Below are 25,523 nucleotides of genomic sequence, written 5' to 3' on the forward strand. Positions count from 1 at the left end.
TTTTCCCTTTTTTGTCTTCTTGACCTTCACCTTGGGAAAACTGCTTTTTTTCTATCATTTCTTTTTTGGAATTATGCACCAATAACAGACCCTGTTTCATCTAGCATCTGGGAAGGTCTTTTGATGTGGACACAATGGAATGAACACTAGGGAAGGAGTCAGGAGACTTGGGCTCAATTCACTTTTAGATTTGTGGCCTTGAGTAGGTCATTCATCCTCTCTGAACCCCAGTATCTCCACCTGCAAAACACAAGAACTGTACCAGTCACGAGATCAGTAGTTTGCAAGTTGTGCTCTGTAGCCTTGCCTTAGGGCATCCCAGCTGCTGTGTCGTGGGCACACGGATCTCTTTAGGCCCATGGGACCAGTGGCCATTTGCATTTCCTCTCTGCCTGTGCTTTACAAATGGCTTCATTTCCTATGTATAAAGACAGAATAACTTGGGAAGCACTGACTCCGGGGTGTTGAGTGGATGGGACTCGGCTGTATAGTCAGCATATAGAGACTTTGTGCCAAGTTTTAGAAGGCATCCTTTCCTTCAAGATACTACTGCCATCTGCTGGAAAATTGTCCTATTAATAACTGAAAATCTGTGATACCAGGAGGTGAGTGGTGCCTCCCACTAGAGTTATAAAACTCACATTTTGCACAGCCTTTCATGGAACTAATGGGCCCTCATGGAACTCTGGGATTCTCTGTGCCACACCTTTTTTGCTGTATGCGCTGTATATATTGGGGTTCTATGTAAGATTATATGTGGGAAAGTTCCTCTGCTAAAAATGAAATATGAAAAATCACTGGACAAGATTCTCTCTAAGGTCTCTTCCACTTTGAATTTGTACCACTCCTTAGAAAATTTCTTACCGTATTTGCATGTTCTTTCTCTAGGCACATTTAACAATCTTGCACATGTCATTTGATGCCTGGTATTCCTGCTGGGTTCTTGATGGTAAACCAAGAAAGCAGAACGTCAGGGAGGCCAGGTTTTCAGTACTCACTGATAGCGTTGCCTTCAGACATAGTGACTGCTGGCCAGTAGATGCAACTCCTGTGGGTAGGAGCATCAGATTCCTTAGAGCTTAATACCAAGGGCTGCATTCTGTTATTAAATGCAAGTACTCACTTGCCTGCTTGCCGCCTTTCAAGCTTGACCTCATTTCTTAGGCTGAGTGCCCACATTTTTTGTCGTATCATTGTCCTACATCATAACAAAATAGACACAACACAAAATTTACCATTTTAACCATTTTTAAGTGTACAGTTCTATGGCATTAAGTCCACTCACGTTGCATTAGCCATCACCACCATCCATCTCCAGAACTTTCTCTCGTAGAACTTGCAGAACTGGAACTCTGTACCCATTAAATACTCGCTCCCCACTGTCCCCTCCCTGAAGGCCTTGGTGACCCCTGTTCTACTTTCTGTCTCTGAATTTGACTATTCTAGGGTCCTTCTGTAAGTGGAATCAGATAATATTTGTCCTGATTGATTCCACTTAGCATAATGTCTTCAAGTTTCTTGCAGTCACTGTTCTGATGTATCTGCTATTCCTTGCCAGCTCTGACGCTGCAGAATCTCACCTGGGAAGAAGTACAGCGTGACTTCCCAGTCAGCTCCCTTCTTCGGAGGAAAAATAGTGAAAGTGTTTGGCGCTTACCTGTTAACTTTCCTCTGTGTATGTGTATCAGAAAGACATGCTCCCAGGGAGCTTGGACAAGTAACTTTCCGTGGCCAGAGTATGTGAGAACATCATTACAGTTAGTGTGGTTGACCTCTTGAGCAACTTGAAAAGGTACTGGGGCTACCTAAATGCTGAAGCTTATAAGCAGGCACATCTCAAACCTTCAGAGAACCACTAGAATAGAAAAAGGAGCTTAGAATTCAGTCCCACCCCTGCTTTTCAAGAGGCCAGGACGGATGGGACTGAGAAGCTGAACTGGACTGGTTAGAGTTGCTACACAGTCCTGCCCTGTTTTGTTTTTGTTTTTATTCTAAATGAGTGTTTCTCAGAAAACAAGGAGGGCCAGTGTTTCCTTTATCACCTCCCTCCCCACACCTTGCAGAATGTCAGGCATATGGTGAAACTGGTGGGAGGTGAGGTAGGCAGACAATAGAACACGGGGAAAACGGCTTTTAAATGTCTCATTTCCAGTGCCAAAAGCAGATGGGGTGGGTGAATGAGTGGGTGGTGTAGAGGGCTGGAGATACTATTTTTTGGCCATGTCTCAGATCAGACAAAGGATCAACAAATAAGATTTTCGTTTCTACGCCAGTACAGAAGCTCTCTCTAAGGTCTCAAAATCTGTTTTGCATCTGGTGAAGGGAGCCAAACCTCCATTTCACAAGGAGGCCAGAGTGATTTAAAAGAAAAATCCTCCCTTTTTTTCAGTTCCTGCCCACGGCCTTAAGACTCTTTCTTTGCTAGAGCAGAAGGTCTTAGAAATTTTGGAGAGCTATGATTGTGTTAGCCATCTTGTACCCAGAGCTGAACATCTGATTAAACATTTTGCTGCTACCTGCTGGAGAAGAAGCTGTGGACGCCATTAGCTGTTCCCAGAAATGCACACCCCAGGGAGGAGTTACCGGGCCCTGTTTTCTCTACATGGAAGATGGCAGGAAATGCCTCTTAGCTCCTACATTTTTCCTCCAGATTCTGTAAAGCTGCTTCTGGGGTGTGGCCACTCCTTTTCTTTTCTTTGCTCTCAGATGGAGTGAGGGAAAAGGGAAGTTTTTCCTCATTATCATGGCTCCAGCCAGGGAAGCTTAGAAACTAGACAGCAGATCCCAGGCACAGGGAAGAAGCAAAACTCCTGAGGACCAGGGCTCCGGGCTGGGCCGGGGCCCGAGCTCTGGTGCATTGCCCAGGGCCTTTATATTTATTTAAAAGGAAGAGTCCTTGGTAACCAGGAGGCTGAGGCCTTCCTAAACTGCAGAACTCCTGGTCTGCCTGACTGCACAGGAAAGATTTGGGTGTTACTTTCGATGGCTGTAGCCCAACTGTCACTGGAGTGGGGGTAAAAAGGGTTTCCTAACTGATAAGACTGTAAGGAACAGAAATTCCAGAAATCCTCTTATTTTTCCTTTCTTGGCACCTCAGCATCCACCATCGCAATGCTTCCCTTTCCTATGGCATGGCAGTATAGCACACTGTTTAAAAGAAGGTTCTGACTGCCAGGATTCGAATCCTAGCTTTTCCCCTTGCTAGCTGCCTGACCTTGGGCAAGCTTCCACATCAGGGAGCTCTTTCGTAAAGTGCAGAAATAATACCTAAATCATAAAATTATTGTAAAGATTTTTTTAAGTAACACATGAAATGCTTAGCATAGTGCCTAGTACATAAGAAAAGATCAATTAATTGTGGGAAGAAACTTAATTTCTCATTTATAAAATACAACTAATGCATCCTATTCCACTGGTGACCTGTCAAAAGCTTTTGCTATAATATAAGAAATTATTAACTCTTCAGATCTCAGAATGAGAGACATAAATTCCAGATTAATCGACTTTATTTTTTACAATCGCTTTTAGCCTTTCCTTGTCATTTCCCCAAACCCGTAGTCCGAAATCATCCCCCGTTTCTTGACCCCGGCCCCCATCAGAGTAAGCTGACTTGGGTCCCCGGCATCAGTCTTCTCCTAGGGAAAGAGGGCAAGAGGAAGAGAAGCACAAGGGTGATCTCACCCTTCGGGACTGGGCGTTTTTCCGGCTGGGGCGTGCAGCATCCCCAGCCAGACTGCAGCAATGGCCCTGCCCCGCCCTTCGCTGCAGTCCTGGAAGGGTTCCCAGGGGCGGAGGGGTGGGGTGCAGAAGATTCTTTGCAGGGCTGGGAAGGGTAGGATTGGAGGATGCTAAGTGCGGGGAGGGCTGTGCGGCTGGAGCATCTTAGCTGGACTGGGCGGAGGCATAGACTCTACTGCACCATCAGCCCCCACCCCCGGCGCGCGCACCTCTTCCTCAACCGCCTGCTGCCCTCCGGGGGACTCGGCTCTTCCCCTGCATCGCCGCTTCGGCTTTTTCCGGAAGCCCTCGGCCCTTTCCGCCGGGCGATCGGGAGGCGAGAAGGCGGGAGCTCCGCCCCCTTTGACCGGCTGGCCCTCACCCCCGCCCCTCGCGCCGCTCCCGGGCGCTTCCCCCCGCGCTCGCGCCCGCCCGCCGCCGGAACGCGCGTGGCCGCCTATAAAAAGGGCGGGGCGCGCGCGTCGCCGCCACTACCCGCTGCGGAGCGAACCGCGAGGAGTGGAGGCCGCCGAGCCCCGTCGGTCTCACAGCACCCTCGGCCCGACGCAGCTACTGCCCTCACCCCCAGGAGCCGGTGAGACGGGGAGTGGGCAACCTTGGGGCGGAAGCGGGGCCGAGGGCGGCTGACCCCTGGCGGGGAGCCGGGCAGCCCCTGAGGCGGGGCGGGACCAGGGCGCGGACAGGTGAGCCGGGTCGGCCTTGCGGCTCGCTGGGTCGAGTCCCGAGCCGGGAGACCCGCCCGCGACCGGCTTACTTTGCGTGGGCTGCGGAGGAGCCGCGGGGCCGAGTCTGGGCGCTGGCGGCTGGAATGTCATTGACTGGGCGGAGGGGGCGGCGAGGCCGCCGAGTCCGTCCCTGCACCCACCCGCAGCCTAGCTGCGGCCCCGCCCTGCCCCATCCGGCTGCAGCAGGTGGGGCGGGGGCTTCCTGGTCCGGATCGTTTCCCTGTACCCCACCCGGCAGAGCGCTCCCCCCACCGCCCCCAATCCCTTCCCTCGATGGGGAGCGACTTCTGCAGCTTCGTTTCCAAATCCCCACCAGCAATGACGGCCCAACCTTTGAAAGAGGAAAAACTGAGAGTAAACGGCTCTTTGACTTTAATTTCATCCTGTGTGGCGATTCTTGGCCTTCTCTAGACGCAGAAGGGTCCGAGACTGGCCATCTTCCCTTTCTTCCCTTGTAATAAACGTTTCTTCCCTACCCAAGTGTGATTTGCGTGTAAATAACAGGTAGATGCAGAGCCTTGCTTTATATGAGACCCAGATCAGAATTTTAATAGTAAGTTTTTTTGGTTTTGTCCTGAGACCGAGTCTTTTGAATCGAGGACGGTATATTATTTGTCAAAAATTGTACAGCCATGCTGGTGTTGAATGATAGATCAGCCTTTTGTTTGAAAGCCATTCCTGCGAGTGGATTTCTTTGCTTCCCAAATAAAATTGCTTTTAAAGGTCTCTTTGATGTACTGGGTTAAAATGTATTTTAAACAAAGGGCTTGTTAAGGTTAAAGGATGAATATGTTTTCAATTAAAAGCTTGAGTAGCCCAACAAGCTGGGTTGAAATGATGCTTGAATTGCTGCAGCACCTTGTCAAATCTCTTTTATATAATAGGTCCTAAACTATACAGGCCCTTTGTTCTGTCTTCATCATGGTGTTTTAGAAAAATTTAACCATGATGGCTGTTAGGGAAGAACAGAAGAGAGACCATATGAAATATTTTCATGATATGTTGAGAAATTGCGTCGTCATAGCAATTGGACTTAACTAAAACAGAATGTATCAAAGATGGAAGGGTGGGGGTGTCTTGCAGTCAGGAAACAGAAGATCTTAAGAATAGCAGTGGGAACACTCAGCTGTATGAAGCCGTTGAGCCAAGGTTCCAGCTCATCAAACTAGACATGTCTTTTCCCTTTTGTTGCAGCTAATGTCAGATTTTGAAAGGTCAAACTGAAATCCAAGTTTTAAAAAATGTACTGCAGGAAAATAAAAATGTGCTACAGTAAGAGCCTCTGTGCAAGAAATTAACAATAAGCCTCTTTTAGTAACTGGGCCAGTATTACTCAAAGGGACCCTCAAAGTGTGTTAGCTGTTATCCAGAGACCTAGATGGAGAGCCGAGACTCAGAAGGAAGATTCTCTCTCTGCTGGACAGGTGTGAGGTAAACCATCAGCTTGGTAACATTCTCGGATATGTTTTTGGTCTTTGGCACTGTGTTTGTAGTAATCTAATAATTAGAGAAATCTGATATGTCACAGGCTCACAATATGAGCTTGTCAAGCAATCTGATGAACAGGTTTAGGTGAGGAGAGCTGCTTTTTAAGTATATCTTTTGGTTCCCTGGGTTAGAATTTTCTCCACTTTTCCTTTACCTGCCTTCATTTCGGGAGGGGCCGACTGCAGATGCTGAGAAGTGGATGTCAGGAATAGTCCACAGTCCTGTCATTGCTGAACTGCACTGAGGACAGTCAGTGGGCACAGGGCCGGCCTTGTAATCAATCCCCCGTGGGCTGTGCAAGGACTCTGCTGGTCATGCAGTGGGTCTGCTGCAGCCCTTCAGCTGTGGTCGAGTAGGTAGAAGAATGCAAGGCCCTGATGGCAAGTGCTGACTCCAGGAATGCAGAGGAGGCAGGCGTAGCTGATCACTTGGGGCCGGCGGACTGGAGCAGCTGTGCTTGCACCTCCCTTCCCCCTCTTTTGCATATTCCTCCTGTACTGGTTTTGAACAGGAAATAGTCCCAGTAAACTAGGCCCAAGTCAGATCTTTGTAGCTTGAGTTCTTTCTGGTTTCTGATGACTTAATGAAATTATGCAATTTTATTCCTGAATGGAAGAGGATACAGAAGTCATCTAGTCCTGGGACTCTTAGTTAATTTATCAGAATGTGGGTTGGGGATGGCATGTTTAATGTTAAAAAGTATATTCAGTATTATTTGAAAAGTGGAGAAACAGACCCAGAACAGGGTAGGACTTGGCCCAGACAGCACATCTAGATAGTTAAGAACCGCTAAGACTAGAGAACCTTGGTTCTCTGTACATGTTGAATCCCTAGTGGATTTAGAAGCTCTGTGGAATGAGAAAAGTGCCGGGAAAATATCTGAAATTTGATTTTTATCAGTGTTCATGTATTTTTAAGGATCTCTTTTCTTCATTTTGAAATCGTTTTGTTCAGTTTGCCCTTAGAAGCTTGTTATCTTGCTCTTCCCCTTCCTCTGTAGACGCCACATTCCTCCATCATGTTGTCATCGTTTCGTAAACGCAGAGTCCAGGTATTTGACCAGCATGCAGGAAATGTGTTGCCTTTTTGGTTTTGCCTGGCTTGCAGTGAAGACACATATGTGTCAAAGAGGTTGAATGATCCAAAGAGAGGGGGAAAAACCTGCCTGCATGATCTTTCTCTTAAGGAAATTGGTTAAGGTTTGTTTTGGGTTTTCTTTTTTTTTTTTTTTTTTTGGTATTCCATGAGCAAAAGTCATAGCAGATTTATTCTAAAATTTCCAAAGCCTCCTGTTTTTTTACCTTCCTCTCTTTAAGGCATGAACACATTAATTTCTTAGCACCCTACTGGTTTTGCATGTAGTGTTTGCTAATTTTTTTTATTCATGGTTACTTGGTTCTTAAGAACCAAGGGACTGAACGCATTATCTTAGGTATATGGAAAATAATCTTAAAACATGTAAAAATAGTACATTTCAGTGTGACAAACATTGTAAACTTGGGTTTGTTTCCTGTTCCCATGGACTTATTTTTCCTGCCACAATCACAGTAATGAAATGGAGCTTGCATTTTCTTGTTTAAAAAAAAATGCTCACTATATATGTTTTTATTTGTGTACAGTTTTTGAGTGTTTACTAAATTGGGCTTTTTTTCAAAAAGAAAAATGCTTAAAATTAAATGTTTCAATATCCATAAGAAGAAATAAAAACTTTGCAAGTTTCCAGTGATTATGGGTGATAAATCCAAGGCAAGCCCTTTTATAAATCAGACTGGTTAATTATTTAAACAAGGTTTATAAAAACGGGCACATTATAACTTTTTCCTGTTTTGAATCTCAGTAACAGTGTTTTGCACTTAAATACCTCTCATCTGAATTTTACAGGTTAAAAGGTAAGTAGCAGCAAGGTAGTGTTTGGGAGGCATTCAGAAGTAAGTTTTCTCAGCCTTGCTTGGCGTTTCTAGATTTTGATGCAATGCAGTATGAATCTTTTACTTTCTTAAAGCTAACCCTGCTCACCTCTGCAGAATCCCACTAACAAGTCGAAAAGAATTAATTGGTTTGAAGGCTGATGCGCAGCTCTACAATCCTGATTGGAATGTGGTTTTAGCAAAAATATGTGGGGTTTTTCTATGGTTAAAATTCTTAATTTATGTATTTACCTCTCTGCTTACCATCAGGTTTACCACTAAAATCTGCAGCTGAGCTGGTTTTGAGTTAATTTACTTAACCCGAGAATCATTTGGTATAAAATTTTATGGGCGCTAACCAATTTTTTGGAGGTTTGTTCTAGGAGAGCTCTTCTGCATCCATGGATGTAGTTCTCATGCTTTGGAAATGTAAAATTTGCTAGCTTTCTAAGCCAGGGGAAAAGGGCATTGTTGGTCTTGCACCTTTGGGCTCTGACTAAGCAATAAAAACAACACTGATGAATGGTCCCTCTGACCTTCGGCTCTGGGTGATGTTTATGAATTTTTCCATGGGGCTTAAATGCTCTCTTCATCCTGTCAGTCCCTAAAAGCCCTTTTCCTGCAAAACAATATGTCTGGGGTCCTGCCTGAGATCTGAATTCGTCGTGCAATGTTCCAAAGGCCCTTTCCATCCCGCACATTCTGCTCGCCAAGATGTCGGCACTCCCAGTGCTTTGTTTCCAAACAGGGACTCTTCTCACCTTGGTGACAATTTTATTCTCTTCTGAGTTTCCATAGAGAAATTCTGATTACCAGATCCTTCCACTCTCCAAGATCTGCGTGAGGGTGTCCTAAGCTACTCATTGCAGGTGCCAGTTCTCACTGCAGTTTGCTGAGTTCAAAGCCTTTGACCTTTGGTTTGAAAGTATTTGTATCTGCCGACTTTTCTGTTGCTTAACAGTGTCCTTCCCACCCACGGCCTCTCCCCACCCTCCCTTGCACAGTGGTCATATAGCTTCTGCAGTTAGGTTAAGGCTTTCAAAAATTCCCTAAGTACTAAGAACTGCCTCAAACAGCTGTCTGTTTGTGGTCGTCAAGAAGGCAAAGATATTAACCAATGGCTGACTTCTTTTGTAGGAATCATTTTCAGTTGATAATTTGTGTAAGTTTATGTTGAATATGAGGAGTCATTCTCATGCATGTTAGGCCTTTGGATTAACTAGAACTTTTTAGCCAAGATTCGTATCTTTAGACCCCCCTCTTTCTTCCCAGAGATCTAACAGTATTGTAAGAATGCTGACAAGTTCTTTTTATTTATTACAATAGAGGACATAGTTGTAATTCCTGTTTTATCCCCTGAGCTCAATTCACATTACTTGCTGAATGATGCAGCTAACAGTTTGCTGCATTGCAGCATTTCTAAATAGCCAGTCTTCTCTAATATTTGCCAAAATATGACCTTTTTTCCTTCAGTTACCTTAAATGGGAAGCTGTCCTTAAACAGAGAATACATTCAGCCCTTCATTTCCCCTCCTTCATTAACCACAAACATAGACTTGATTGACAAAATCAGAGTCAATCTGCAGCTTTGAGATAAGCAGTCAGTTGACTGCAGTCCTGGAATTCGGCTCCTGTGCGGTTTTCAGGCAGTTACTAGAACAGATAGAAGGTGGTATGGTGGGAGATGATTTTTTAAGGATGGTTTCCCAGAGTCTCCCTTTCTAGCTCTCAGAAGGTGTTAATCCCATTAAGGCTGGGAACAGTCTCTGTGGAGTGTGAGCCTTATCAGTCAGCTGCATGTTTCTGGCCTGAGGTGGAGTTCTTGCAGTGTCCAGCAGCCTCAGCGAACAGGGTGCACACAGGCAGAGTCCAGAAAATTCCACTTAACTCTCAGAGTTTTGGGTGAGAGGTTGTAGCACCATTGGGGGGCACTAATTCTTTGGTGATACAACATTTTTTTTTCCTGTGTTTAATGTAGTCTCTGGAAATGATCCTTTTAGGAGCAAAAAGAAACTGAACCTTGTATAGAGACAGCTCCCTATCAGGCTAAGGGGTGGAGGGGACTGCTGTTAACCTATAATCTTCGGTGACTGTGATCACGCAGATAACTCTGAGTGCCCACAGCAGTGGGAGAGCACTGATGACTTTCAGATCCCCAGCTCTCCAAAGACAGCCAGTTGTGACTTGGCAGAGCTCCCACCTACTGACGTCAGCTGATCTACTGCAGGAAAGAAAAGTCCATTATTGCCTGACCAGAGCACTTGGTATAGAATTGACTCGTTCTACTTCACTGGGGTGACAAAGAGGGCCTTTTAGGTTGGTTAATTTCAGCAGGGCCTCGCTGGACTGTCTCTCTGGATTGGTAGGGTCAAATCAGCAAGCTGAACCCAAGCAGGGGGGCTTGCTCAGGTGGAACCTTTGCAGCATTTTGCTGGGAATTATTTTTTCATCATAAAGGGCTGCTTCCAAATATGATTGTTCAGAGATTTCCATAGCAGCTAAAGGAAATGCAGTGAATCCTGTGATGTGGGGAGGCAGGATAAACACCATAGACATTAATCTCAAGACTGAGACATCTTGCAGAAACTCATGTACAGTTGAGCTGTTGTTACATGCATAAAATTTTACAAGCAAGCAAATTAGATACATAATTTCCTGCGGTTTTTCCATTTTAGCTGTTTCCTGGGGGATGAAAACAGAAAGTATATAAATTATTCTTAGCCCTAATTGTTTACTAACTTAAATCAAAATTAATATTTTGTAAGATTGAGTCTTTTTTTTTTATGATTAATATATCCTCTTCTCCTTTTTTTTTCCATCCAAAGTGGGATTGGAAAAGATAAGAGGTGGTAAAAGGAATTAGTAAATAACTGAACAGCCTTGAGTAAAGAGTGTGTCAGCTCTGATCATGTTAAGAATCACTGGTTCTAGCGTGCTGGTCTAGGAACCAGAGCATCCTGGGTCACCCTAGCTCTACAACTTGCTTCTTAGATGACCTTTTGTCTCCTAACCATTTAATGAAGTGACAGCAGTTTCTCTATTTCCAAGTTCAGAGTATAACTCTAAATATGTGCTGAGTTCTATGATCAGAGAGTAAGAGTGAGATAAGGTGTTGTTGTTGTTGTTGGGCGGAGGTAATTAGGTTTGTTTATTTTATTATTTCTTAGTGGAGGTCCCAGGGATTGAACCCAGGACCTCGTGCATGCTAAGCAGACACTCTACCACTGAGCTATACCCTCCCCCAAGATAAGGTCTTTTAAAAAAAATTCCTTAGTATCTCTTAAGTTCCCTAAAGAACTTATAAAAATGCAGAGAGAAAACCATAGTTACATGGCAGAGTGGTGTGATGGTGCTCTCAGAGGGGCACAGAGGAAGTGAGGGCTTCTGATACAGAACTTCAGAGAGGAAAAGGTAGTTTGCTTTAGACTTTGAGGGGTTGATTGGTGTTAAACGGTCGAGTTGGAGTGGAGAAGAGGACGTTCCTCCCAGTGGGAAATTTCTGATCTGGGAAGTGGACCTGCCCAGGGCCCATAACTTGGAGTTGGTGAGGGGGTTTGATGGGAGATAGGCCTGGAGCAGATAACGCAGGTGCATGAGCGAATCCTGTTTACATTCTAGCAAATGTGGCCGGAGATGATAATGATCCTTGTCAAGATCCTTGTCAGAAGCCAGCCTGCTCCCTAAGAGGCTGGTATACCAGAGCGGCAGTTCCACTGGAACCGCCCGGTTGTGAGCAGACATGCAGTTTGTCAAGGTCACCCTCGGTTTTTGGTTTTAAGAATAGAAAATATGTTTTCAGACCCAGATATCTACTGACGATATAAAACCTCAATTTCCCCCAAGGTCCCACCCAGCCAGAGTGAAAAGAGGAGCTCCCCTGCTGTGTGGGCACCCGAGATGAGTCACTCAGGTTCGAGCTCTAGGCTGACACCTCGTTGTGTGGCTTCAGTCAGGACATTCTGTGTTTGCTGTTCTGGTCACAAATCCAGCTGTTCCCCAGGTAGAATTCCAGTTGGGCAGTATGGAAAATGAAACTGGGGCGGGTTACTGAGCTCTCTCTCCACTCTTTACAAGCGCTCGCAGGACAGCTGCAGAGTAGTGGCACCACTCAGCGTGCACTCGGGCATTGATTCAACACACGTTTCTTAATGACCTCTGTCTGCTGGAAATCGGGGTTACAGCAACAAAGATTAGGTTGTCCAGTCTGATTATACCGTGGGAAGTAGATGCAAGTGCTTTAAGTCTATGGAAGAGTGAATGAACCTGAGGAGGGAGGGAGGGAGCAGTGAGCACACCTTGGTGTGATCTGCACGCAGCATCCCGCAGCTTACTCTTCCTCGTTTCAGCGGATACTGAGCTATAGATGGGAGTTATCTGGACAGAGAAGAGACAGAACATTCTAGGCAAAGGAGACCTGAGCAGATGGCTTGGAGTCTTTAAAGAGAATCATGTGTTTGGGAGGAAAAAGAGTTATTTGTATGTGGGAAAAGGGGAGGGGGCATGGGAGAGACATCACTCGGGTGTGTTGGGCCAGACTGGAAGGTCCAGAAAGAGGTGGATTCTTTCTTCTCAGAAGGGAGCCATGAAAGGTTTGAAGCGTGGGAATGGCATGGCAGAAAATATGTTTCTTTTCATAGTCAAACAGGTAAATAAATTAGACTTTGTGGGAGAAAAATAATACAACAAAATAACTGGCAGAGAGGAATTTGGAAGGAATGGTGATACAGCCTAAGTCACCTCATGTTCTCTTCCCTAGGAAGACGGTCTCTTCATAGAAAGATGGTCCTCAGAGTTGATCAAGTGCAGACAATGCTTTTCTTGACACCCCCTGGAGCTGCTTTAATCTCTGAAGAGCTGGAAACTTTGCCCAGATCTCAGCAGTGTTGTTTACCTCACAGCTGGATGGGGGCGGGGAGTAGGGGGCACTCACTGACCTCCATGCCTAATTTAGCCTGCTTATCTGTTCCATGAGCTGGGCCAGGCGGACAGGACAATGGGAAGAGCTCTCAAATGTTTCCCGGCCAACATAACTTTTATGTCTTTATAAATTATAGAACAATAGCCGGAGAGATTGAAAAGCTTGTCAAACTGGTTTCTTTTTTTTTTACCCAGTCACAGACTCTTCTCTGTAGAATATAATTTTTTTTGTATAGTCGATTTACAGTGTTGTGTGAGTCTCTGATGCACAGCATGGTGATTTAGTTATACACACATGTATGTTCTTTTTATAATTCTTTTTCATTGTAGGTTACTACAAGCTATTGAATATAGTTCCCTGTGCTATAGACCTTGTTGTTTATGTAGGATGTAATTTTAAAGTGAGAAGGGTCTTGAGACCATCTCATTATCACCTGCCATTTTTAGTCATTCTAGGAAATTGAGGCACAAAGAGGGAAGGTGGCTTGTACTTGTACAAGGTCATGTGTCACTGATAAATTTAGATGTTCTTTGTCATTCATCTGTACCAATTGTCCTTCCTTGGTTAGAGGGTAAAAATGGCTTATTTCTGATGAAAGCAGGAGGCATATTCTGGGTTTCTCCCATAAATAGGTCAGATTTTCTTTTTGACATTCAAGTTTTGACGTTAAATCTGAGAGTTTAAAGCTGGGGTAGATTGAGTGCTATGGGAAGTACCACCTACTCAGCCCGCATGTGTGGTTATCTGGAGCACGTAGGAGTGAAAGGAGGAGAAATCTTTCACCACACCTTTTTATTTTAACCACACCTTTTTTTAAAAATTAAGATTTTCTTTTAATTTTGTGCATTCATATGAAACAAAGCCTGTTCATTGCCCAGGCTCGCTGATAGCCTGAACAAGACTTGTAGGATTGAGTTTTGGGGGTAACTGAGAAATTAGACTTTAGGTAAATTTTCTTGGTTTTTGATATTAAAGACTTGGTTACTTTATAATATCCCCTTTTCTTTATTTAATAACAGACTGAGATCTAGAAAGATAGGAAAGCTTAACTGAGTAGGAGTAAATGCTTTATCATCTCCACACCGTGAAATGCTCAGACCAGAGGAAAGGACTTTTGAATGGATTTCTCAGGAATTCTTAGAGTTCCAGAGTTGGCATTTCCTTTGAATTCTCAAAGCCCTTGTAGAATTTACAGCATAAACCATAGTTCTCCCCTTTACATTTTTTGCTTGGTTTCATCACCATTTTGGTGAAGCATCCTCTGAGGGACCCATGGGACAGGTGCTTGGGGGAGTAGATAGCCATTTTCAACAAAGGAGTGGGATCTGGGCTTCACTGTTAGATCCTAAGAAAGGGCCATTTTCAGTTCACTTGTCTGCTTGGGCTGCCTGATAATTCTCTCTCTCTCCTTCCAAGAGGCTGATTCCATTCAGTCTGTTTTTGGTGTGGTGCTTATCTCAGGGCTTTCTGTCTTTTCAGAAGATGGACCCAAGCGGGGTCAAGGTGCTGGAAACAGCAGAGGACATCCAGGAGAGACGGCAGCAAGTCCTCGATAGATACCACCGCTTCAAGGAGCTCTCGACCCTTAGGCGCCAGAAGCTCGAAGATTCCTACCGATTCCAGTTTTTCCAAAGAGATGCTGAGGAGCTGGAGAAATGGATTCAGGAGAAACTTCAGATTGCGTCTGATGAGAATTACAAAGACCCAACCAACCTGCAGGTGTGTCTGAGAAGCCTGCCAAGACTCTAGAGCTCAGATGTTTTTGCCCAGAAGTCAGACAAAGAAAGATATTTAATTATGACCTTGAGAGATTGAGCAGCAGGAAGAATGTAGATCAGACATAAGGAAGAACTGACTTACTCTTCTGAAAAACCCTTAGTGATTGCATTCCTGAGGGTGAATGTGGAATCCTGCAGGTTTTAATTTGTATTTTGTAGATGCTTTAAGCTTGTGGTTCTCAAACCACTGCCTTGTGACTATCAGTGATCCTTCAGCATTTTTCAGGGAAGGTCTGGGTTGATCTCTTGGAATATGTGTTTTGGAGAAAGGCATGTAACTAACAGTATTGCTGGTAAAAATTTATAAAGGTGTTATTATTTATTTTAGAGAAGGTAATTAGGTTTATTTGTTTTTAATGGAGGTACTGAGGATTAAACCCAGGACCTCATGCATACTAAACACCACTCTACCACTGAAGCTATACCCCCTTTCCTATAAAGCTGTTTAAAAAAAATTGGTTTTGGTGAAAGGCATTTTTAGCAAGTAGAATAGGGGTTGTGCCCATGGTTCTTTTACTTCGCCAAAGGTCATCTGAAAAAACAAAATCATAAATGCTGATTTAGGTACAGCCCTGCCCAGCTCCACATGTGATTAAAAAGAGGTATTGAGAAATGGAATATATCAAATCCATCAAAGAGTGCAGCTTCTAAAGCAAGCTAAGAAAAGTGTCATATCATGAATGAACATGAATTAGTCAGGGGTAAACAACACACTAAGAAAGCACTCATTATGGTTCTGTATTTCTAGAAGGGATTGGATGTCCATAAAGGCTAATTTCCAGAGAGACAAGAAAAAAGGATATATTGTAGCATCTTGCTATCTGTGGGGTGGGGGTCCTCGGTGGCCAAGCTTTCAGATACAGTCGGAGCATTGGAGTAATTGAACTGGTCTGGATGGGTGGGATGCTGACTGAGGTGTCCACAGTTAGAGGGAGCGGGAGTCCGGAGGAGAAGAGTAATGGGGGCCAGGGGGACAGGATGATGAGTGCTCAGGTGCGACTGTGGCTCACTTCGTGATCACCAACAGGGCAAGCTGCAGAAGCATCAAGCCTTTGAAGCCGAAGTGCAGGCCAACTCGGGGGCCATTGTGAAGCTGGATGAAACTGGAAACCTGATGATCTCAGAAGGTCATTTTGCATCTGAAACCATCAGGGTGAGTAAGACTAGTGCTGGGTGTGGATGGCCTTCATCTGTCTGGTTGGTAGAGGATTGTGGATTAATGCTTACCTGTAAATTTGGGTTCCTAAAAAGATAGATTTTTCTAGCTTTTTAAAAGAATTCGTGAAGTCTCCTAATGGAGTTACCCAGATCTTGCCTTTGTAATATGGTGATTCAGTATGAATATGAACAAGTGTCTATACAGTCAGTGAGGAAATTAATGTTCTTTTTGTAGAACAAGTTAAGATGCAGTTATACTTTAAAGAAAATTGTATATATTCAGTTTAACATTTTTAGGTGGTAATTGGATGGGAGAGCATATTACTGAAATTAGTGAATTTAGGGATTAAGATAAATAGGATTAATCACAGACACTGTGAAAAAAAAACACTCTGTCAGAAACTTGCTCTCTGGGTCTCAGTGTCTTGCCCTGGGAGGGTTTGCCGAGGTCTGGTCAACAGGCCACTTAAAGGACCAGCTGTAAGGAATGACTTGTGGCACGTGTTGGTTGGTGACCAGGCTTTTTGGTCTGGCTTGTTTTGTACCATTCACTGGGGTTGAGGCAATAATTGGTCTTTCTCTGTTTGTTTAACATTTCCAATACCAAGGTATTAGGGAAAACAAGCCTCTTTAGAATAAGGTCTGCACACTTAGTTTCTCACGACTGAATGCTCTTATCTGTCTTTGTGTTTTGTTCTTTATCACCCAAAGTCATGTTCCATTGAAGGACCAGCCTTTTCAGTCCTTGACCTGTCAAGGCAGTCCTAAAGATTGAGATGTAGGCCACATTTGAAGCCCCAGCTAGAAATGTTTCATCCTCCCTGTTCCTGAAACCCACAGTGGGGGTTTCATTGCCTTAGGATCTGGTCTAGTGGTTTTCAGCAGTAGATACTTGTCTCTCTTTTGCTCTAATATACGCTGCAGTCTTACACTGAAGTCTTACAGTTAGCCCTAAGCTTATTATTAATAATAAACTATTACTAGTAATGATTGTAAATAGGAAATAAAATTAAATTCTAAATGCCATATGACTATTTCATTCAACCCATTTGGGCAATGTACTATGTCTCTGCAATTAAATACAAATACATATCTGCCCATTTCCCCACTAATTTGTGTACAGTCCTAACTGTAAATCAGCCAGAGTGAATGGGGCTGCTCTGTACTCGTATAACCAGTTACAGATGGGGAACATGAGAAATGGATCAAGTGTTTGGCTTTAGTCATTAATCTGGGGGAAGGAGACCCAAAGCTCACTTCATTCAGGTGTGTTAGTCCGTCCCCTCTCCCTGTTTAGAGGTCTTATTAAAACAACATTTAAAAGCACTGTTAGCTGCCATTTGTTGAGAAGCTGTTAGTAGCTATTTATGTGCAGACACTTAGCTAGGACTTTTGCATATGTTATCTCTGATCTTCACAAGAAGCTGGCAGGGTAGCCACAGGGTAGAAACTGAGGCTCAGAGAAGTTTGAGTTACTTGTCCAGATTCCCCCAGCCGGTGGGTGACAGAACCAGCATTTCAGTCTCCTCCTTTCTTTCTCCAGTCACAACTCTTTGCTTTCTTTTTCCCACTCGTTTTTTATTCCTATCAGCTTCCTTAATCCCCCACCCCCAACTGCTTCCCTGAAAGCTGCTTGCACAGGCCCCTGTTGAGAAATCCACCCGAGTCAGCCAGGAGTTCTCCTCCACCCTGTCAGCTCTCAGCATGTGTCGTAGGCATCTGCCTCCCCGCCCCCCACGCTCCCAGACAGTAGTGAGCTTGTGAAACTGGACTCTGTCGAACCTGCAGTACTGACGAGATGAGACATCCCAGGAGTGGGAAAGTTGTTCTGGTGCTAGAACAGGCCTTGCCCTGATTCTTCATTTAGGGCGTGGAAATGAAATTTGTGAGTAGCTGACGGCTGACTCGCAGGTGGGGTTTTTCCTGACCCCTCTGTGGCCCCATTTTAACTCGAACAGAGGACTCTAATTTAATCTCTACTTTTGTGCTCACAGGTCCCACGATCATCCTGGCCTGGTAATTTATCTGGCCCGGTAACTCAGTAGCGTAGTTTGGCAGGCAGCATTCACACAGAGGAAGCTGGGTCAGGTGGGAGGACTGTTTGTGTGTCCTGGATAACCTGTCTGTCACTGGTTTAGACTTTCACACCGTACCGGACGGCGTGGCGCCCCCTAGTCACCGCCACCCACATTGGCTCCCACATCCGAGTAGGTGGAGTACTGACTTGCCATTGGTTGCCTTTTCCCCTTTACCTTGGAATGCCTTTCACTTCCTTCTCAGTGGTGGACTCCAGCTTTAGCCATCAGTGATGGAAGTGATTGTACTGGTGGAAGTGAACTGTGTGAGAATTTATTTTCCCTGACTACTTCCTCCTTTCAAATGAACCATCCTTACCTGTTTCTAAGAGAATCCACCCATGTTGACTATCCTGTGACTTTCAAGTTTTTAGTTTGCTGGGAGTGGCATCTCAACAATGGGTGGATCCCAAATGTCTCTTCTGGTAGTGTTTGTGTTTGTGTGACTTAACTCTCTCAGTGTTATACAGAAACTCCCAGTATCTTGGGTAGACACAATCAACATTGAGATTTGGTTAGAATGCCAGAATGCCATTGCCAAAGCTTTAATTGATGACAGTTACCCCGAGTTATTGACAAGTCCTTACTAGGACGGTGCTTTGAGAACCCAAAATGCTGGGAAGTGACTATGTTTGGGCCTGCGGCCGTCACCTGGGTGAAGTTTGATTATAAACCTCACTTGAGATGTACCACGAACTGTGTCTTGTCATGGAAGCTCCAAAAGTTCTGCCAAGAATTTCTTTGATAGCTGATTTTGCTTCAGGACCCCCTTTTTTGTTAACCTTTATACCAAGGTTTTCCTATTTACTTATACCTTATAATTACTTTACAGTTACGGTCCTCCTGCAGGACTGCTTGTGTTGTTTTTTCCCCTTCACCTCCATGAATTCAGGATACATCCTCTGGTGATTTCTGCTGTGGTTTCATGTTAATTCCTCATCTTTCCTTCCCCAGTAGTTTTCTGACCTAGGAATCCCACTTCAGTAATTTAATAATTAATAATAACTAAAAACATTATGTAAATGCTGACAAGTAATACGATATCAATAATAATTGAAAATTAGAAAATAGTAATAAATTCCATTGGAGTAAGCTAGAATACATCTACCCACAAAAGGTCAGTTACTTTAATAAGACCTACCAATCCTCCGTGTAGTATATGCATTTTCCTCTTCTCGGTTAAATTTACAGTTTCCCCTCAGAGTAGGGATTCGTTTTAAAAAGACTTGTTCAGAGCTCTGTGAGGTTTCTGACTTGTTGGAACTCCTTGGAGGAGCCAGATCTGGCAGAAATGGTTGTAACCTGTAGGATTGGGCTCTTTAACCTCCAGACTCGTTTGATGGAGCTGCACCGCCAGTGGGAATTACTTCTGGAGAAGATGCGGGAGAAGGGAGTCAAGCTGCTGCAGGCCCAGAAGTTGGTGCAGTACTTACGAGAATGTGAGGACGTGATGGACTGGATCAATGATAAGGTACGCTGGGGAGGGCAGGTGTGCTCGGCAGGCCTTACTGAAAGGAAAGAGCCTCCTCCACGTCTCTGGCCAAGAGGGCGTGAGCAGCAGGTGCAGCCAGTTTAAGCAAAGGCGTGAGGGTAGTGGGATAGCCGCATCTCTGGCTGCTCTCTGGCCGTGTTCCCCTCTGTAATTCTGAAACTTGGAGCCTCCGAGCCAGAAGTGCCATGGGCTCAACCCCATACCTGGGAGAGGAACACACAGAAAACCATGTCTGCTAAAGCTGCTGTGGCCCCTCCCACTGCTCACAGCGTGATGAGTTTCTGGGAGCCTTTGTTACCAAGTGTTTCTCAGTGACTGGATCTGTGGTGGTCCCTGAATAGGAAGCAATTGTGACCTCTGAGGAGCTGGGCCAGGACCTGGAGCATGTGGAGGTTTTACAGAAGAAATTTGAAGAATTTCAAACAGATATGGCTGCCCACGAAGAGCGAGTCAACGAAGTGAACCAGTTTGCCGCCAAGCTCATTCAGGTAAAGAAGAAAGTGCTCTGTGCCTCTCACAGCATCATTGTTAACTTCCTAGTGTTTTCAGAAGAAAAATTTTGATGATCAGGTCCCTGATTTCTGAATGAGTTTTGATAAAGCACATCTAAGAGTTCTGTTTAGATCTGAGTAAGGCAGCAATACTGATCACTCCTAAATTAGAAAATGCTTTTTAGCTTATAGCCATGGGCAGGAAGGACAGAGTTCATTTGATCTGTTTCCTCCACCCACCTTCAGGTGGGGCTTGGTGAGCTTTTATTGGGCTGCTGAAGCTGGGTTTCGGGGTTTCTCAGAAAAGGGTGTGGTGGTAAGAGTGTCTTAGGGTTGGCAGATGTCCATCAATGCCTGATTTTTCCTCCCTTCCTTTTTGAGTCGACATTTCCCTGGGCTCTCGGGGGCCTGGGGAGCCTGTGATGAAAGGCTTTCCACTGGTGGCCCTGGGGCCGTTAAGAGGGAGGTGGGGCCACCCTCCCCTTGGCCCGCACGCATGTGCAATCCTGCAGCGGCTGCTTTATCCTCACCTTCCGCTGCAGGGGTCCCAGTGCTCCGGAGACCTCGAGTAGGAGGAACTAGGGGGTTTTGGCTTCAGGAGAAACTTGATTTGGGGGTACACAGTTTAAATATGTGGATCTTCCTGGGCTGGTTCTTGTTCCCTTTTAAATCAGTGATGATGGGAAAGAAGAGCCAGCGTTCCTCAGATGGAACCCCACCCTTCCCAGCGATGATGAGCTGCTCAGAAACCTGGGCTGTCCTGGGTTGTGCCGAGGAGACTGGGCATGGCAAGCCTGGGCTCTCACAGGTGCATCCCACAACCCTGAAGGGCTGTGTGTTACTTTTATTTAAACGAAATGAAATGTAGTTGATGGGGAAGGAATATCTCCAGTCTGAAGTCAGGAACAAACCCTAAAAGCCGTGTGTGGGGGGTGGCAGGAATGCTTAACTGCCTCGTGTGATGTTTGAAATATCACTCTGGAGGAGCTGGGGCCGAGAGGTGTGTTGATGAAGCTGCCACAAGGGGAGCGAAAGTGTGTTAACACAGGGGGTTTGGTACCGATGCACATAACTGCTCTGGGGGTTAGAGAACAGCTCTGCCCTTCTTATATAACAAGAAATAGAGGCTCTTTTTGAATGCGCTTCACTTCATTACACACAACAAGCTAGTATTTCTTTAGAACAGTGAAGGTTTGCTGAAGCAGACACGTCAGGGAGCCAGCTCCAGGTGACCAGTTGGAGGGCAGAGGTGATGGACCAAGGACAGTCTCTCTGCTCTTCCTTGTTCAGGAGCAGCACCCTGAGGAGGAGCTGATCAAGACAAAGCAGGATGAAGTGAACGCAGCCTGGCAGCGGCTGAAGGGATTGGCCCTTCAGAGACAGGGGAAGCTGTTTGGGGCAGCTGAGGTTCAGCGCTTCAACAGGTACCAAGCCAAGGGGTTTCAGGAGTGGGGTCTACCCTGAGGGGCTTGGTATAACGGAGGGCGTGTCTGAGAAGATGGCAGAGCTTACAGGGTCTTGGCTCTGTGTGGCGGTCCCAGTTCTGGATGGTCATCATAATGGTGGATTAACCTATTCCCTAGGGATGTGGATGAGACCATCAGCTGGATTAAGGAAAAGGAACAGTTAATGGCCTCTGATGATTTTGGTCGAGACCTGGCAAGCGTTCAGGCTCTGCTTCGGAAACATGAGGGTTTGGAGAGAGATCTTGCTGCGTTAGAGGACAAGGTGGGTTTTGAAGGTAGCTGATTCTGTGAATAAGTTGTCAGGGGTCAGGAGAGCAGCTCTGACGGAGTATGTCTCCAGGTGAAGGCCCTGTGCGCCGAGGCTGACCGCCTGCAGCAGTCCCACCCCCTGAGCGCCTCTCAGATCCAAGTGAAGCGAGAGGAGCTGATTGCCAACTGGGAGCAGATCCGCACTCTGGCTGCGGAGAGACACGGCCGTCTCAACGATTCATACAGGTGGAGATGATCTTCCAGGCCCCACAACCTGCACCGTCAGGCTTTTGTTTTAGAGATGAGAGGAAGGCAGAGTTCAGGGTCAGTTCTCTATATTGAGAAACCTGTGTGCCGTAGTAAGAAAATGCAGGTGATTTTTCTTACCTATCTTTGAAGACTGGCAACTTTGTCGTGTTTGTGTGTACCCACGTAGTATTCATAACTTTGTAAATGTCTTTTTTCCGTTTTACATCACTGCATTGTGACCAATAGAAATGGAAATATCTCTTTAGCAATCTGAGCATCATGTGAAATATCCTGTTAAAATTGAGTAAAACAAGGGTTGAGAGAGAAAGAATACTTCTTACTAATAACTAGGGGTTTTACTTGGGAATGACAAGGAAATTGAAAATAAGAGACAGACTTGGGAATTACAGTGATAGATGGACCCTAAATTTTACAGGATTGACTTCAGCCTTCTTTTGCTTTCCTTTATAGTCAGGACGGAAAGGGTCCCATATTTCCCAGGGCTGCAGTTTGTATGGTTTGTTAGACTTTTGAGGACGTAGAATTCAGAGCTTCAGGGCAGCATTTCCATCCGGTGGCGACCTCTGCTGATCTGTCTTTGGTTTTCCCAGGCTTCAGCGCTTCCTTGCAGACTTCCGTGACCTCACCAGCTGGGTCACTGAGATGAAAGCCCTCATTAGCGCCGATGAACTCGCCAACGATGTGGCTGGGGCTGAAGCCCTGCTGGACAGACATCAGGAGCACAAGGTACGGTCTCCACGCTCTTCCAGAGGTAAAGCCACTAGCTTGCAATGCATCATGGCATCACTGTCACTTACAGTTGGGAGTGGTTGAGACTTGGCTCACAGGTGGCTCTCGCCATAGGGATTGTTGCTGCTTTTGCCTTTGGAGACTTGCTATTCCTGCTTCTATTAGATGGTGAAGTGAGTTAAATGTCAGGATAGCAGAGGGCCAAGCTCTGGCCAGGTGGAGATGGTACTCTTTTGCACATCCATCCCATGCCACCTTAAACAATGTCTTTGTTTTAAATGCTGAATTTCATAGTTGGTTTGAGTAAATTTAAATTTCTTACACTGGTATTTTCCGAAAGTGTGTCCCTGGAAAACTAGTTCTGTGAGATCTGAATAGGTTTTACCTTAAGAAGAAAGGGGGGTTTTCTATGGCTAAGTAATTTTGGAAAACACTGTTAAAAAGGGACTTTTAAAATTATTATTATAAGCCTACTGAGAGATGCTAGACTTAAAAAAAAAAAATCGATATCCAAAAGTTAGGTATGTCCTTCTGCACCAGAAAGAGTTAGAAACATAATTTTTAAAAATACTACTTAAAATCACATCAGAAGATATGAGGTACTTGGAAATAAATTTAACAAAAGTTGTGTAAGACATCTGTGGAGAAAACAATAAAGCTTCAATAAAAGACTAAGAAAAACTGAATAAAGGGAATGTCTTACCTCAGGCATGGATGGAATGATCTCTTGTAAAGGTATGAATTCTCCCCAAGGTTTATACTAGTTCAGCGTGATTCCAGGCAAAAGCCCAGAAGGTCTTTGTTTTTGTAATGAGACAAGCTGATGTTGAAATTGATTTGGAAGAAAAAAAATCAAAAATAGCTGAGATAGTTATGAAGCACAATGAGGGTCAGGGGAGGGAGTCACCCTACCAGGTTTTATAAAACCATAAACAAATCCATGTGACTCAAAGAAAACTTGAAATAGGCCAGTGGAACAGAAGACTGAGAGTCAGACCTGTGGTTGTATGGAAACCTGACAGTTTGACAGGTGCCTTGAAAAGCCGGTGGGAAGACTTTGTAGTGATGCACTCATGTTGGATGACCTAGGCTGATATTAGGAAGCCTGGTCTTTGGGTTCTTCCTCATTCTTGATGTGATATCCTGATTTGTAATGATTGTTTGAAATTCAGCAACTTACTCTTCTTTTACAATATGCAGGGCATAAATTGTCATTTTTTTCCCCACGTAGGGTGAAATCGATGCTCATGAAGATAGCTTTAAATCTGCAGACGAATCTGGACAGGCCCTGCTTGCTGCTGGTCATTATGCCTCAGATGAAGTGAAGGAGAAGGTAAGAGAGGAAAAAAAGTTCTTTTACTGCAAGTCTCTGAAAACTGTTATCCATCTAAATATCCAGACACTGCATTCATCATGGTGTGAGAGAAATTACACAAGAGGTCCCGCCTGGAAGCTAAGGAGCAGCAACTCCAGAGATTTCAAAAGCAGATGCCCGGTGATTGATCAGAGAGAGAAAGTTTCCTTTATTTGGGACATATGTGACACCTTTTCTACTTAAAGGGGACATTGCAGGGAATTGAGTCCTGCATGAGTTGGAGCTAGGAGGAAACAAATTTTTATTGAATTATATGTATGGGTGTATATAATTTGAGAATTTCAAAGTATCTTTATAAAGATGTCTGAAGAACATTAGATAATGATACATATTTTTAATAAAATATAGACCAAGAAGAGATTCGTCAAAGACATGCTTTATTGTCATTAAATTAGGAGCCTAAAAATTATGTCCAGGGCATTCATGGATCTAGTCAGCATATTCTGTGGGGTTCCCACTCAGTGGACATCTCTCAGCTAAGAGCCCCTACTCGGTTCCTGCTGCCTCACTTTAACAGATGCCCTTTTTGATCTCCCTGGGGCTTTATTTACCTTTACTTGCCATTTTTACCTGACGCCATTTGTGATAATGTGGCAGCAAATTAACTCTAGGTTCATTTGAACAGGGCCACCCCTCATGTGTTCAGCATGACCGTGCATGCTGCTCAGGATTTGTGATTTCTTGTGACTTGGCTGACACACACAGGGAATGTTATCCTTCCCCTTTCGCAAATCAGCACAAAGGCCTGAAGATTAGCACAAGGCTTAGAAATTCCAGGGCAGCCTTTAGGACTGACGTTTCCTCCGCCCCTCTGCCCCCTCCCCTCCAAGCTGACCATCCTCTCGGAGGAGCGGGCCGCGCTGCTGGAGCTGTGGGAGCTGCGGCGGCAGCAGTACGAGCAGTGCATGGACCTGCAGCTCTTCTACCGCGACACCGAGCAAGTGGACAACTGGATGAGCAAACAGGAGGTGATTTGTGAGCGGAAACCTGGCCGCTGCCGGGAGAAAAGAAGTTCTTTGTCTGTCTCTGTCTTGTCTCCTTCTCAGTTAGCTTGCTCTGTGTGGGAAATCAGTACTGCATCAGATGGGGAGGGGCTGCCGGCTTTCATGGGCTCTGCCAGCGTTTTCCCTGCTGCTCAGAGTGGAAGGCCCTCAGAAAAGGCCCCAGGTTTCAGATGAGTGTGATGGTGTAAAGTTTTTTGTTAGAGAAGATTTTTTCCCCCTTAAAACATAGCACTATGAAAAAAACAAAAAACATAGCACTATGCATAGTCTAAATCTAATGGAAGCAATAAGAGCTATTGAAAGAAAGTTCAGGAGAATGTAGAACAGGGATTTTGTGCTTTTGTTGGATTAGTTTCAAGTGATTTTAAGGACTTTAGGCTTTCCAGAAGAGATCTGGAAGTTCAATAGCCATAGAATCTCTTTCCTTCTTTTTGTATTTTGGCCTTTGCTTTTGCAGCCTTACAAGGTGAAAGGAGTTGGACGTTATCTCATCACTTTGTTTCCTCTTGCAAGGCATTCCTGTTGAATGAAGACTTGGGCGATTCCCTGGATAGTGTGGAGGCGCTTCTCAAGAAGCACGAGGACTTTGAGAAATCCCTCAGTGCCCAGGAGGAGAAGATTACAGTAAGATCCTTTGTTGTGCCTTCAAAGTGGAGGTCC

The 25,523-nt window shown here is 44.9% G+C and overlaps 1 protein-coding gene across 14 annotated transcripts in view; it reads left to right on the plus strand.

Moving 5' to 3' along the window:
• The first annotated feature begins 4,153 nt into the window (after positions 1-4,153).
• The window catches only part of SPTAN1 (spectrin alpha, non-erythrocytic 1), a 57,939-nt gene continuing 36,569 nt past the window's right edge, over positions 4,154-25,523 (plus strand). For 5 of the 14 annotated variants that reach the window (XM_074362333.1, XM_074362341.1, XM_074362334.1 and 2 more), the window contains exons 1-13: positions 4,211-4,312; positions 6,952-7,002; positions 14,256-14,495; positions 15,582-15,707; positions 19,118-19,258; positions 19,621-19,767; positions 21,061-21,194; positions 21,354-21,498; positions 21,577-21,731; positions 22,346-22,481; positions 23,716-23,817; positions 24,690-24,827; positions 25,377-25,487. In XM_074362333.1, coding sequence (XP_074218434.1) covers positions 6,970-7,002; positions 14,256-14,495; positions 15,582-15,707; positions 19,118-19,258; positions 19,621-19,767; positions 21,061-21,194; positions 21,354-21,498; positions 21,577-21,731; positions 22,346-22,481; positions 23,716-23,817; positions 24,690-24,827; positions 25,377-25,487 — 1,608 coding nt within the window. In that variant the 5' untranslated portion in view covers positions 4,211-4,312; positions 6,952-6,969. Of the gene's footprint in view, positions 4,313-6,951; positions 7,003-14,255; positions 14,496-15,581; positions 15,708-19,117; positions 19,259-19,620; positions 19,768-21,060; positions 21,195-21,353; positions 21,499-21,576; positions 21,732-22,345; positions 22,482-23,715; positions 23,818-24,689; positions 24,828-25,376; positions 25,488-25,523 lie in introns of all 14 variants that reach the window. The other 9 variants (XM_074362338.1, XM_074362340.1, XM_074362346.1 and 6 more) reach the window with 4 other exon arrangements.

Source organism: Camelus bactrianus, chromosome 4 (genome assembly GCF_048773025.1).
Source record: "Camelus bactrianus isolate YW-2024 breed Bactrian camel chromosome 4, ASM4877302v1, whole genome shotgun sequence".
NCBI classification, from domain to species: domain Eukaryota; kingdom Metazoa; phylum Chordata; class Mammalia; order Artiodactyla; family Camelidae; genus Camelus; species Camelus bactrianus.